The sequence below is a fragment of the Cygnus atratus genome, chromosome 1, assembly GCF_013377495.2.
Source record: "Cygnus atratus isolate AKBS03 ecotype Queensland, Australia chromosome 1, CAtr_DNAZoo_HiC_assembly, whole genome shotgun sequence".
NCBI lineage: Eukaryota > Metazoa > Chordata > Aves > Anseriformes > Anatidae > Cygnus > Cygnus atratus.
The window spans coordinates 110,602,561-110,615,743 of record NC_066362.1 but is presented as its reverse complement, the minus strand read 5'-3'; the positions used below and the strand labels follow the sequence as shown (position 1 = coordinate 110,615,743).

At 48.4% G+C, this 13,183-nt stretch overlaps 1 protein-coding gene across 2 annotated transcripts in view; it reads right to left on the bottom strand.

Annotated features, from left to right (window-relative positions):
* Nucleotides 1–7,023, bottom strand: part of HUNK (hormonally up-regulated Neu-associated kinase) — a 56,843-nt gene extending 49,820 nt beyond the window's left edge. Inside the window, exon 1 of one of the 2 annotated variants that reach the window (XM_035545794.2) lies at nucleotides 6,710–7,023. In XM_035545794.2, coding sequence (XP_035401687.1) covers nucleotides 6,710–6,982 — 273 coding nt within the window. In that variant the 5' untranslated portion in view covers nucleotides 6,983–7,023. The remainder of the gene's footprint in view (nucleotides 1–6,709) is intronic. The other variant, XM_035545795.1, reaches the window with a different exon arrangement.
* Between the last annotated feature and the right edge of the window lie 6,160 nt (nucleotides 7,024–13,183).

The window sequence follows — 13,183 nt, the reverse complement described above, 5'->3', positions numbered from 1 at the left end:
GTTTTTGCTCCTCGGCTTAGCTGAAAATAGTAGTTAAGCCAATCTGAAAGAGAAGTAGTGCAAAGTGAGACCATGCTGCCAGCAGAAGGTATTCGGGATAGCCTGCATCTATACTGGTCCAGCTGTACCCCATGCTGCCAGGGGAGCACCAACACAGCAACCCACGTAACTCTTCTTCTGGCCAATATCTACATAACCACCGGGTATGGATGGTTTTAGATCCCTCTCTAAGATCTCAAAGACTAGCGTAATCAGCACATGAACTTTCAGCCTATTTGTCTATTGTTGTTTATACAACACAACAGCTTGGCTTTTAGGCTATTATTACAATTCAGTCACCAGAAGGGCCATCACGTCACCTCATGACTGCTTCACTTGTGAGGTAAACAAGTTAATAACATCCACTTTCCCCAGTGCAGGCTAACAAAAAACTCACAAGGTCAGAGGGGCGAAGATGCCTAATGTGTTATGTCCACTGAAAAGCATGAAGCTATGGTAGCATTCCCCAGCTCATTAGTGTGAAAAGAGATGTAGCAAACTGCAAGACGTGTTTTAATTACTAACACTCTTGTAGGTAATGCATGCCTACAAAAACAGGCTCGCAGCTTTACACATCATTAAATATGTTAAAAACACAAAACTTGTGAGAACAAATACAGGGATCCAGATGTGAGTGCCACAGAAGAACTACACCTGGTATCAATTCAACCTAAACACTCAGCTTCCCTCAATCCTGCCTATGCCACTAAAATTATAACAGTCTGTATGAAAAGCAGCACATTGCTGACATGCACTGTTAGTGACGTCCTTAAAACTGCTGAATGTAAACTTGAAAGCAGATTATCTCAAGAGGATAAGCAACTGCCACATGTGCATCAATTCAGCTCATTGCAGAACAAGTTGCAAGCTACAGCTGATAAATATTAAAACAAGCTTCCTGGAAGAAGCAGACTGCAATAAGGAACAGGCTCTCTTGCCTATTCAGGCCTATTCTTGCTTACTCCAAGCATGCAACACAGAAAAGGGTTAGAGTCAAGAGCGTGGCTTTATAACAAGTGCCTGTTACAACTGGTTATTCTCCCGATGAACCAACTGTTAGCAGGTGCTCATACAAGAGACACCAGCGGTCTGGTGTTTACTCTGCCCCGCGCTCAAATTCTTAAATGAACACGCTTCGGAGAACTTTGTGCTGACAAAGCATCTGGTTGTCTGGTCCTGCTTCCAGTCAAGTCCTTACTCATGTCACTGCAACCCTGACAGCCCCCTTGAAATCCTTCTCTGAAGTATCGCATGTTAACGAAAGCATGTGTTTAGTGGCTTCAATACAAATTATGCATCTGCGTGCACGTACACAAACCTCTGTGAAAAGAATGGTGTCAAAGCTGTGAAAGCAAGCACTTAGAAGCACAGAAATGTCAAAATTAAGGCTGCAGAAACACCCTCATTTCACTTCCTCGGTGCATATAATTAAAAGCGGCATCATAACACATCATCCAGGTGTAACAGTTGGCAGCTGTTAATAAAAATCCCAGAAGAAAGCCACAATGCAAATTTATGGTAAGTACTTTCTTAAGCAAGCTTTTTTTTGGGGTATAGATAAAATTTTAAAATATGTAGAGGAACAGCTAAGAAGAGAACTACTAATTAAATACTTACAGTGAGAGCACAAATGCATTGAGGAAACTGATATACAACTATCACTGGAGGAAGGACAATCTGCAGCCTGATAGTATTTGGGAGTAAAAACAAATGGTTGAACTGAAAGACCAATGGTCACATTAGAAACTCAACTTTTATTTACAGTGAAGTAACTTTCTGGCCCACTTGCTTGGTAAAATGGCTTGGAAGCAACCCCCATGCACACACAGCCCCCCAAACTCAGAAAGCTTATGATCCTAGAACTGACTACGTATGAGTACAAATCACATTTCTCTGTTCCCAAGCCAGCATTACTACTTGGGCAGCCCTGGATCTTGGGATACAGGCACAGCTGATGATTGCAAATCCTGATGCAGAAGTCCTTCATGTGAAGCCCCCACCAGGTTTTGGTTTCCCAAACAGGTCACAGGGGTGGCACAGCTATCGAGGGCAGGAACAAGGCAAAATCTCAACTGCCAATGCACCCAAAGGCTTTTGGCCACCAAGTCAAGCCCCAATTCCCTCAAGTCCATGGCAGAACATAAGAGGAAAAGAGTGAATTTACTCAAGGCAAATTTAACTCCATAGCATGTGTTAACTTTGCATAAAATGGAAAACATAAAATGTGTATGGCATTGTAACATCTACTGATGTGTGCTGGCATTACTTCTGTCCATGTTTCTCTGTGTCCATCTGGCTATATTATCCTGACGGGTTGGTGAGTTTCCTAGGGGACACTGCTGGAAGATAGGAATTATGCAAAACACATCACTCCAGCCTTTGCTTCTGGTAGCGAGCCCATAAGCAACTCAACAAATGTCCTCGGTGCCAGCAAGGGATTAGAAACGGGATGTTGAGACTAGGGTACAGATTGTCTGACAGCCTTCCCCGCCACAGCAAGGATTTCAGGAGCCAACAGCCTTGGCTAGTGTAGGGCAGCAACACAACCTGCCCAACCACCTCTGCATCCCATTTTGCCTCCCTGAGGCAGCTTGAGCCCCATGGCTCAGCACCCACTGCAGAGGTGCGGAGCCGTGCAGCTCCCCCCAGCTCTTGCACCCATTGATCTGCTTCAGAAGGTGACAACAGACCATGATGTTCCAGCAGAAACGCACCTGCGATGCTGCCAGCATGTAATTCTGCAAAACGCAGGCAGAGCAATGTGCCACCAGCAGGGGACAGAGCCTGCGGGACCGCTGCCCAGGTGCCCTTTGAGAACACCTCCCCTGTTCCTTTCCTAGGGTGCAACTGCCCACGCAGCCTGCCCCGGCACTTCCAGGAATCTCAAATGCAGCTTTTTCGTTTTTTTTTTTTTTGTTTGTTTGGTTTTTTTAGCAACTTTAACACAGAAAAGCATTCTGAAAGCAAACTCTTTTGTGATAAGGCCACTTTCGATATTAATTGCTTTGCCTTCATAGAAGCTGGTAAACTGTATTTTTAGCAGCCACTTCCCACTAAGTAGCATTGTTACAAAACACCAGAAAACCACTCGATTCACTGTAACTAAAAATGTCCCCTTTTTGAGCTTAACAATAGCGCTAAAGAAGCTGATAAACACGTTTTTCAGTGGATGAGAAGTCAAATGACTCAATTTGCTTCAATGTCTTTTTTTTGTCGAGCTAAAGATTGTACCTAAAAGTAGACAAAAGCAATCTCGGGTCAAGTTTGTTTATAAAGACTCATGCTCACGCCGTTCTCTCCCCTCAACATACTGCCATCCTGTGATGCTGTATGGAGTTATTGAGACATTTCATTGGGGTCCGCAGTGGATAACACAATCCGTCTGGTCTACCAGTAGAGCATATTACCCCTCTGCATTGACAGGAACCCAATTTCAGCTGTCTGAAACTACACAAAAATATTATCTTGCGATATTGCCTGCTTTCTGCTGCCCAAAGATAGACCATGCCGAGCCTCAAGCTTGAAACAATCCGGGAGTATCTTGTGCACAGGCTGCAAAAGTTAGCTGAATAACAATACAGCTAGCTCAGCAGGGTTTCGTAGCCACAATTTAAATCTAAATTGGCCTGCTCTTCATAGAGAAACTACGTTTCCTGAGGACTGGCAATAAAGACTGCCTGAGCTGATCTGACAAATCAGCCTTTTACTCCAAAATGTTAGATTATAGGCTGTGATATTTTTGTTCAAAAGCAATGGAAAGAATAATCTGTTCAGCATTCTCCCATGCTCAGCTAAAATACACTTAATTGCATCAGGCATTACCAAACATCTTTCAAGCCCAGAAAATAATAACATGCCTTACAGTATGGTAACATAAACCACAAGAAGCACTGCAACGGATTGGATTTAAAGCCCAGCGCTGCAGACACTCGCAGCTAAGGTTTAAGATCTCACCTTAGCTCACCCTCCCATGCTCAGGCGCTCGTAAGAGCTGTTGGTTGCAGTCCCACACGCTGTACTCCAAATGCATAATCCAGCCAGCTGCCCTTGGAGCAGCTGGTAAAGCAACTAGCGCTTGGCCCACAGCACACTCATGCTCTCTTGAAGACCTCTTTAGCTCCTAGCGATTTCAGGGTGAGGTAATGGCAGATTTTTGGCATTTGCTCCGCATTGCCTTGATTCTGTACAATGCATTGTGTCAGTGCAATGGATCCGAGCCTAGCTGGGGACTCATTAATCCACAGATTTCATTTCTAAATACACAATTTTCTGAAACAATAATGCGCATTAACTCCTCCAGAGTTGCTAAAGTCTGCTGCAAATCAAAACCTGGTTGGGCACCCCTGGCTGAAGTCAGATAATCTGGTGACCGTAACAGCTTGGGCTGTGCCAAACCGGCTACCAGGCATTAGCAGTAAGACCCCTACTTCACACTGTCGCTGCAATTTTATTGAAATTCAGACAGCGCCCTTGCTTTACAAAACAAAAATCAGATGTCAATTATTATTTTTTTTCCTCTGAAAATACATGCAGGCACTAATCCTGGAATAATAGACTCATAAAACATCAGCCTAGAAAAATGCAGTGACTGGGACGATCCAGCGGGCTGTCCGCAGGAGAAGGCTTTGTTTCCACAGCTCACTTTGCTGAACGCCACTTGCAGGCGCACTGACTACACACTCCTGCAGGTTAACTTTTCCTCTGCAAGTGAACGGACTGGAAGATAGTTTCTGGTTCACCCCAATGACCAGGGGTCAGGCCGTAACAGGGTGATGTTCTCTCCCAGCCTTGCTCCAGGGGGATGTCCTGAGCTGGGGGACGGAGGTGGGTATGGAGAGGTGGCAAAGGGTGACTGTCACATAGTCATGCGCTCCCGGGCAGCCCTGATAATGCCAGCCTGACCATGGTTTCCACCCCAGATGAGGTCTGTGCTTGGCCTCTGGTGGCCTCTTCCCACAGGGCCTCCTTCCACGACCCGGTGCCGCTGATCCCAGCTCTCCCACTGCCTCATGCCTTCCCTCCCCATTCGATGCACACGCTTGCTTGCCAGCCCCAGCCTCCTCTCAAATGCACTCCCAAAGAAAGGAGCCCGGGTAAGCAGATGTTTTTCTTCTCTTCCTCATGTTACAGCCAGAGCTCTGTCGCCTGTGGTGGGCTCCGTGTAGGCAGAGCTGCCGGCAGCTGCGAGGCAGATCCAGTTTGGGCACGTTTCAGCCTCCTTTGGCTGGAGGCCACGCAAAAGCGTGGTGGAAGAACATGCCCAGAAGAGCTGAGTGTCCATCAGCTCTCTCTGCCAGGCAAGATATTGGACCTGATGATCTCTTGAGGTCCCTTCCAACCCCTACCATCCTGTGAGATCCTCACGTGGGGTCACGCGTGGGACGGAAAGCAATTCCCCCCTCCGGTTAGAGGGAGGCACCTCGCTGAGATAGGGCCTCACCTGAAGGAAGTCATTAGCTGCCCTTATCTCCCATCCGTTAACTCAAATCGCTCATCCATAAATACCTGAAATTAAAGAGGTGATTTTTCTGGGCGGACCGGGCGGACCCTGAATGTGTGAATTTGAAGCTATGCGACCAACCTTTTACCCACTGAAGCCGACAGCGAGCGCCTCCTTTGACCCCGCAGTACAAGATCAGGTCAGGCAGAGCTCAGAGATCATCGCACCCGGCCACAAATAAGGACACGGGGGCTCAGCAGGAGGGAAGGGTGATCCTCCTAGAGTTTCTGCTCGGCACTTTGTCATAACATGTGTTATTCAAGAAACTGGGGGAAAAAAAAAAGGAAGGCAGCAGGCCTGGGAGCTGAGACGGAGGGGCGTGTGGTGGGCCTTTTTATTTTTTCCTCTTAACAGACTGAGATAAATGTAGCAATCCAAAAAAGTGGAGGTGGGAAGGACGTGTGTGTGCATGTGCCTTTTATCAACGGGAGGATCATTGGATGTATCTGTTACCAAGGAGAAGCACACGCTTGGTAACAGAAGAGCACAAAATTATTTTCCTCTTGCGTTCCTGTATGATAATAATCACTAACATTACCATTTTTTGTCCCGATGAAATTCAGAGCCTTAACTCTAAATTTCACTCCACGACAAACTTACTGGAAGGGGAAAGAAAAAGGACCCAGGAGTGCAGGAACGCATACTATGAAGATGCAACCGTACCGACAGCATATTTAGGGTGCTGCTAGTGCAGGAGGGAATTTCTGGAGGTGCTTAGTCTTGGTGGTCCAGGGAGCTTGCGGCAGTGGTAAGGTGTCCTGCTTTAGGTAGAGCTTTGTTACATGGTCTGATCCAACAGGGCGGCTCTAACGGGAGCAGGATAACTCCTCTGCGGGTCCCAAGCCTGGTGAATCCAACTAAAGCACCCTCTGCTTTATCGCGCGGTGGCACATCCTGATCGATGGGCAGGAGGCTCCACGAAAGGGCTGGGGAGAAGAGACGAGGAGCAGAGCCCCTCGGCGGACTTTTCTTACTAACACCCGAGGGGGGAAAAAAAGGCGGGGGTGGGGGGTAAGGTTTTACCGTGCCGACACTCAAAGCGGGCAACCCGGAGGGGGAAAAAGGGTCGGTGCGCCTTCAGCGGAGCATCCCCGGGGGGCAGCAGAGCGCCCCGCCGCCCTCCCCGCGCCGCTCCCCGCCGTGCCCAGCCCTCCCCGGCCGGCCGGGTACCTTCTCTCCGGTGAGCACATGCAGCCCCTCTCGGACCTTGGCGAAGGAGCCCTCGCCCAGCTTCCTGCCGATCAGGTAGCCTCCGACGCGCTTGGTGTGCTGGAAGTCGCGGAGCCGCTCCCGGGGCGCCGCGGCGCTGAGCCAGGCGGCCAGCAGCCTGCCCTCCGCCGCCACCGGACCCGGCACGGCGCCGCCGCCGCCGCCGCCGCCGCCGCCGCCGCCGCCGCCGCCCGCCACATCGCCCAGGAGCCCGTCCCCCGCCGCCGCCGGCATCCCCCGGCCGTGCAGCCGCCCGGCAGCAAAGTTGCTCGGCGGAGGGCGCCGAGGGGAGGAGCGGGGCGAGGGGGGGCCCCTTGCTGCCGCCCCTCTGCCTGGGGACGGCGCCTCCCTCTGCCTCCGCCTCCTCCTCCTCCTTCTCTTCCTCCTCCTGCCGCCGCCGCTTTGGGCTGGCGGTAATTTCGTCCCCGAGAAGAGGGAGCGCTTGCACGGCCCGCGGGAGGGTCGCACAGCCCTGCCCCGGGGGCTGGGGGCTCGCTGCCCGCCTTCCCCGTCCGGACAGGGAAAGGGAAGGCCGGGGAGTGGGGTCCGCTTCCACTGCCACCTTTGGGATGCTCGCACCCTCCACCCTCACACCCCCAAAGACTTTGACCTGCCTGCAGCGGGGTGTCGGACGGCAAGCTGGGAGCCCTGCCTGCAGCATCCCCCCGAGGATGCTGTTGTACCTGGCCGCAGCGAAAACCCCGCCGGCGGCTCGCAGGGCTGCTTTCCCGCTAGGGGGCTTGCTCTCCCGTGCCACCTCTTTTTTTTTTCTTTCCTTTTTCTTTTTTTTTAGGCTCTCCTTTCACTCGTTAAAAAATGTCAGAGCGGTTTTACGCCGTGCTGCCGTCTGCTAGCCTTCGCTCTGCCTCCGCTCCACGCTGAACGCTGCTTGAGCCGAAGCCCTCTGCTCCCTTCCTCCTCCGGAGCCCAACCGCAGCGCTAATAGGATTTCGGCTGGCACAGGTGTTGATTAGCCGTGTGCTCCTCTCACACCGGCTTTCGTTGACAAGGCTACGCTGGTAAAACTTCCTAATTCAAGCCAGAGCTGAGAAACATCGTAGTTTTACCCTCCCGACTGTAGCGAATGACAACTGGGAGCCTCTCCCGTGTAAGTCCAGGCTTCCAAGCCACCGGTATTCAGGACAAAAACACAGCCAGGGCTGCCTTTAGGCAAGGCAAAGTGTAGGGAAAGAGAACCAGGGAGGCAGACTCACTCTACACCCTTCTGGAGCACAGCTGGCTACCTTCCCCTACCCCACTTTAGCTCCCTTAAACTTCTATCAAAGCCTCCAGAATCGATTCCCTGTGGCTACACGCACCATGGTTCCACTTCTGGGCTGCCGGCTGCCGTGCCAGCTCGATGCTCCCAGCAGCTGGGGTCCCCTTGGATGCCACGACGTCCCTAGTTTTACCCTCAGCCGAATTTCGCGCCATTATTGGACTGTCCCAACCCCGCTGAATCAGCTGGGGCTGGTAAATCTGTCTCCCGCCAATTGTGAGCGGTCCAGGAAATAGCTTTGTTGACGCTGCCTAAATCAAAGCTGGAAGCGGGGAGGTGCCCGGGGCGCCCCGCTCTTCGCAGGGAAGGTGACCCCATCCTTCCGCAGATCAGGATGTGGTGTGCATGAGCTTTTTAACAACACGGATGTATGGGGGGGAAAAGTTGTACTGCAGAATGGAAGGGGAAAAATCCTTCCTCGCATACCATCCTCGGTATGCACGGAAGGAGGGCACAGTACTGCCACTGAGTCCTCGTGGGTTAGGGAAGGCGGGCAGGGACACCACGTGCCCCAAGGCATCGCCTTCAGCGCCTGCATCCCTGCTGGTGCCACCCTGCCACCGTGGGGCTCTGGCACCTGCCGAGTGGGCCCTGAGCTTGCCCAAAGGATTATGCTGAAAGACAGACAGACAGACAGGCAGGCAGAGGTACATGCCCTTGTTTAGGCTCACAGCTCTCACTCAGCTAACAGAAAGGTGGTTTTGGGCCACCGTGAAGGTTAAACAGTTGTGAACAGTAGGCTGTTTTTTTTTTTTTCAGTCAAACACCTGAAAATCAGCCTCTTTTAAAAATTAAACAGGCAAGTAGTGGCCAGTGCAGAAAACGTTAGTGGAGCTCCAAAAGAACCCCGTGAATTTTTTTTTTTTTTTAATTTGCTCAACTTGAGGACGTAATGAGTTGACAGTGCCCTTTTAAACAGGCGAGACTGCTCCCTTCTCACGATTTCTATCCTGTCCAGCTGTGCCCATCAGGGTGCAGTCTGGATGGAAGGGGGATCAAAGGCTGCATTCATTTCTGTCCACGCTTTAATTTAAATTTAACTCCAGTGTGCTTTATTTTGAGCCACAGTCCTCCTAGGTAATGACATTTTCTGATTAACTGTTGAAATTACTAATGAATTAAAGGCAGTAGTCTGTCTTCAGGTTGCAAAAGCTGTAATAACAAGCTACTAAAAATAATTTAAAGCTTGATTTAAATCTGTGAAAGCAAAGAAATTCAGAGTTACCCTGACAGTATTGTCCTTGGCCGTCTGCACCATTCTAAAATACCATAGTAAAATGCATTGTCGGTGGGCAGACAGGGAGTTTTGCAGTCCTGAGGAAGGCTGAGGCCCCCGAGCCCCATCCCCAGTGCCAAGGGCTGTGTCCTTTGTGGGGTCAAGCTCTATGGCTGTGTTCCCAGGCTCTGCTGCCACACCAGGGGAGGATGCGGCTGGGGACAGAGCTGGAAAGTGCTGGTCCAGCAGCAGAACGTGGTCCTGCAAAAGAAATGTTCATGACCCTGAGAGCCCATCAGCAGAGAGGCTCGTCTCACCTTGCTGGTGCCTCCTCTGGTGCAGCTGCCGGTGGCAGCTTGCCAAATGCTCCTTGCTGGAGCACAGGACCGTCGCCGGGGATGCTTGAATTCTCCTTACGCCTCACCTGCGTGTGCAATCCATATTAATTGCTTTCTGGAGCGGTCTGAGGACCTTGAGCAAAGGAAGGAAGAAACTGCGTCTCTTTTCAACAGCACAATGGTAAATTAAGAAGCGGGTAAACTTGTAAACGTGCTGCACAGGAGCAATGCGTAAATTCTCTTCAGATCAAATTAAAAATGGAAAGCTCCATCTACCATCACCAGGCCTTTGGAAGGCAATGGTTAACTGCTGACTTCAGCCGGATTGCAGGAGGAACACTGGCTTAGTACCGATACCTCAGGTTAAAAAAAGTTCTGCTGCTATTGCTTATTCTCTCTTCAGCATTTCTTTCTGCTTTAAAATAGCAGCTTGGTTTTTAGGGTGCTTTTTTGGACAGGTGTCCACGTTTCTCATATTTGGGTTTCAGATATTACAGGGATATTTATTCAGAAGATTGTTTTTATTATAGTTTTTGAAGAGGGAATGTATTTCCATTTCTTCTTGACGGATTTATGGGGCATGTTTTTTGCAGTGCTCAAATCCCGGTCCAAGTTCAGGCTGCTGAGGACCTTCTACGTTTACTGGCACAGTAAAAGTCTGCAGTAGCAGATGATGCACCCGGTACAGCAAGGGTGCCCGTGCCCCTGCATGTGGCAGTGCAGACGGCAGTGAAGGACACGGCTCTTCCAGCGCAGCAGTGATGGCCAGGATCGACTAATAACGTTATGACTTCTCTTCCTATGGGTGAATGCTGCAGACACTGTCTGGCTGATGTTCACAGTCATATTCCTAAATCCTTGTGGTCTTGTAATCGTAGAGAAAGATTACTTCACCTTTCAGCAGCAGCAGGAAGGGGACTTTCACAGTTAAGCTTTCGTAAGCTTAAAGCTTGTGTTTGAAAAATATCGAACAAACGTTTGTCCTCAAAAATATTCGGGACGAATATAGGTGCAAAAGTGCTTAAGTCAGTAAGCATTGAAACTATTTGCTGACTTTTACAGAAACGTGTTGGCAATGGGTTTATCTGCTGCTGTCTCTCTGAGCTCTGATCTAGCTTTCCCTGTGCTCCCACTGAAATCTTCAGCTTGCTCTCTGCCCTGCAGCCTCTTTAATGTAGCTCTGTGCAGCTGATATAAGAGTCAAGAGTGTGTGATGACTGGGAGGTATCATAAGAGAAATTGAATTTAATATCAAAGTAGGCAGCAGGGGGTAGCTGTGTTGATGTTGTTATTCTTTTTCACATTCCACTAATTAAGAAGTTCCATTTTTGAACTTAAATAGCTGTGAAGCCCTTCTTGCAGCACATGGTGTCAAAAGCTAGCACCTCAAATTTAAGCTCCATTTACGTGTGAGGGAACGCAAGAGCATTGCATAATTATGCCTATTGGAAGTCCTTATATTTTAAAAAGCCTTTGGATATCAGTGATGGAGGACATGTAAAGGAAAAGGAAATCAGACTTTTGTAAATCTCTGGAATTAGTGTGTCTTTTCATACTGCATTTCTCCTGAAGTTCCCCGGGGTAATTTTTTCAATAACAGTAGAGAAAAAGTATGTTACTCAAATACTGGACTGTCAATACAACAACCTAGACCACCACACACACGTATGTGAAATTTAAAAATAAGTACAGCCAAATTCAGCTTAAGGGTCCTGCAATGCAATGGCCTTGCAGCCAAGGAGGGCTTGCAGAAGAAGGCACAAGGTATTACAAATGCTGTCAAAACCTCCACAATGGACTGCCAGGTCAATCCCTGGTGTCACGTTGGTACACTGTTAATGTGCTCCGAGAGAAATTTAAATGAGCTTGTAGTCGAAATAAAGCTTTAGATTTGAGTAGGGACTGACACTAGTCCAAATGATCCTATAAATGGTAAATGCAATGCTAGACAACATTCAAGTAAGTAACCTGCCATGAAGAAAATTCAGAATCAAGATGCCCGCAAGCCATGAGGTTGCATCTCCCTCTTCTCCTTTTCCTTGGCAATAAATCAGAAAATGTGCCAGTACTGCAGAGCGTGATTTAGGACTGGCAATTTTCCCATTGTTGCTGCAGGCTGAGCACCATCAGCCCGTGGCTGCTGTGTGCTCGCAACTACAGTAATCACTGATTTTGGGGTTGAAGCAAGTCAGCTATTTAAATGCTTTCTTGCAAGACAAGTTCCAAGCACCTTGTTTACATCAGTGCTAAAATGTGAACAAACCAGTGACTCACTCCTGAACTAAGATTTCCATGTTTTGTTTAAGCCTGAAAGAATTTCTTATGACTGAATGGATTGTTGGAAAGCACAGTTTTGCAGTGGTGAAAGTACACGTTACACTATCACAAAACTATTATGGATATGTACTCTGTACATATGGGCTCTGGGAGGGCTTGAGGGCTCAGGGACAGGCTCTGAGGCGCTCAGGTCCAACCGGTGTCTGCCTCCGCCCGTCCTGCTTTAGTCCTGCTGCAGGCTTTGCCCCTGACTTCTCCACGGACAGGGGCAGCAAGCTGCCTATTCCTGTATGTAGCCAGGTGCGTGCAGGGGGCAACTTTGCTGTGCTCCTTCCTTCAAGGGAGGTACGGAGTGCCGTGTTAAAGCCAGGATTTCATGTAGAGCAACTCTGCACTTCTCAGCTGTGGCCCAGCTTCCTCTGTTCCTAATAGATGCAGGTTCCTATAGGCTAAGGATCTACTAGTTATGCAGCCTGTGAACTACACAAGACTTCATCTCTGACATACAAAAGGAGTGACACACCTCCCTGATGGCATAGTGTGTCAAGGAAAAAAAAAAAGTTCATCCAGTCACCCTTCTAACTGCTGGTCATACAAATCCCATCATAAAACTGATATAAATACAAATCTTGTGAGTATAGTTAGTGTTAATTAGAATTTGGGAAACCTTACATATTTAATCAGATTAAAAACCTTGACATGAATGCAGTCTTGTATTCAGCTACAAAAATTTATCTTGGTGCTCTGAAACTGAAAATACTAATTTTCCAAGTGCCTTCCATTATATGCAGATAGACTTCCTGCATGATTACTGCAAATCTCACCTGTATGTCATGGTTAACTTGCTCCAGTCATGTTGCTCTGTATGCCACTTTTCTAACTTGAAACCACACCAAAAATTCAGAGCTGGGAGTTCCAGATATGAAGTGTGCATTTTTTTAAGAGATGAATACTTTGACATACCTCCAAGACTTGGCACAGTCCTGAAACATTTCCAAAGTGATATTAGCTTAGTAATAAATAAAGAAAAAATAAATAGTGAATCCTGTTTGAGTGATTTTACCTAAATGGGACTTGGTATCTGAAATTTCTAACAATTCCCAATTAGCATAATAATCTATGTGTGTCTATCTTTAACTTGCAAAATTAGTTTATTTATGAGATTTGTGTTTTGGTAGGACAGCTCATGCAGGAAAGAAGGAGAAGACCTGGCTTTTGGTCCTTGCTCTAGAGTTCTGCAAGCAGTAGAAGGCTGCAGCAGGTGTAGAGGACAAGCTGTGGAAGCAGAAACAGCGTAAGGATGGACCTGATGATGCTGCACAGGA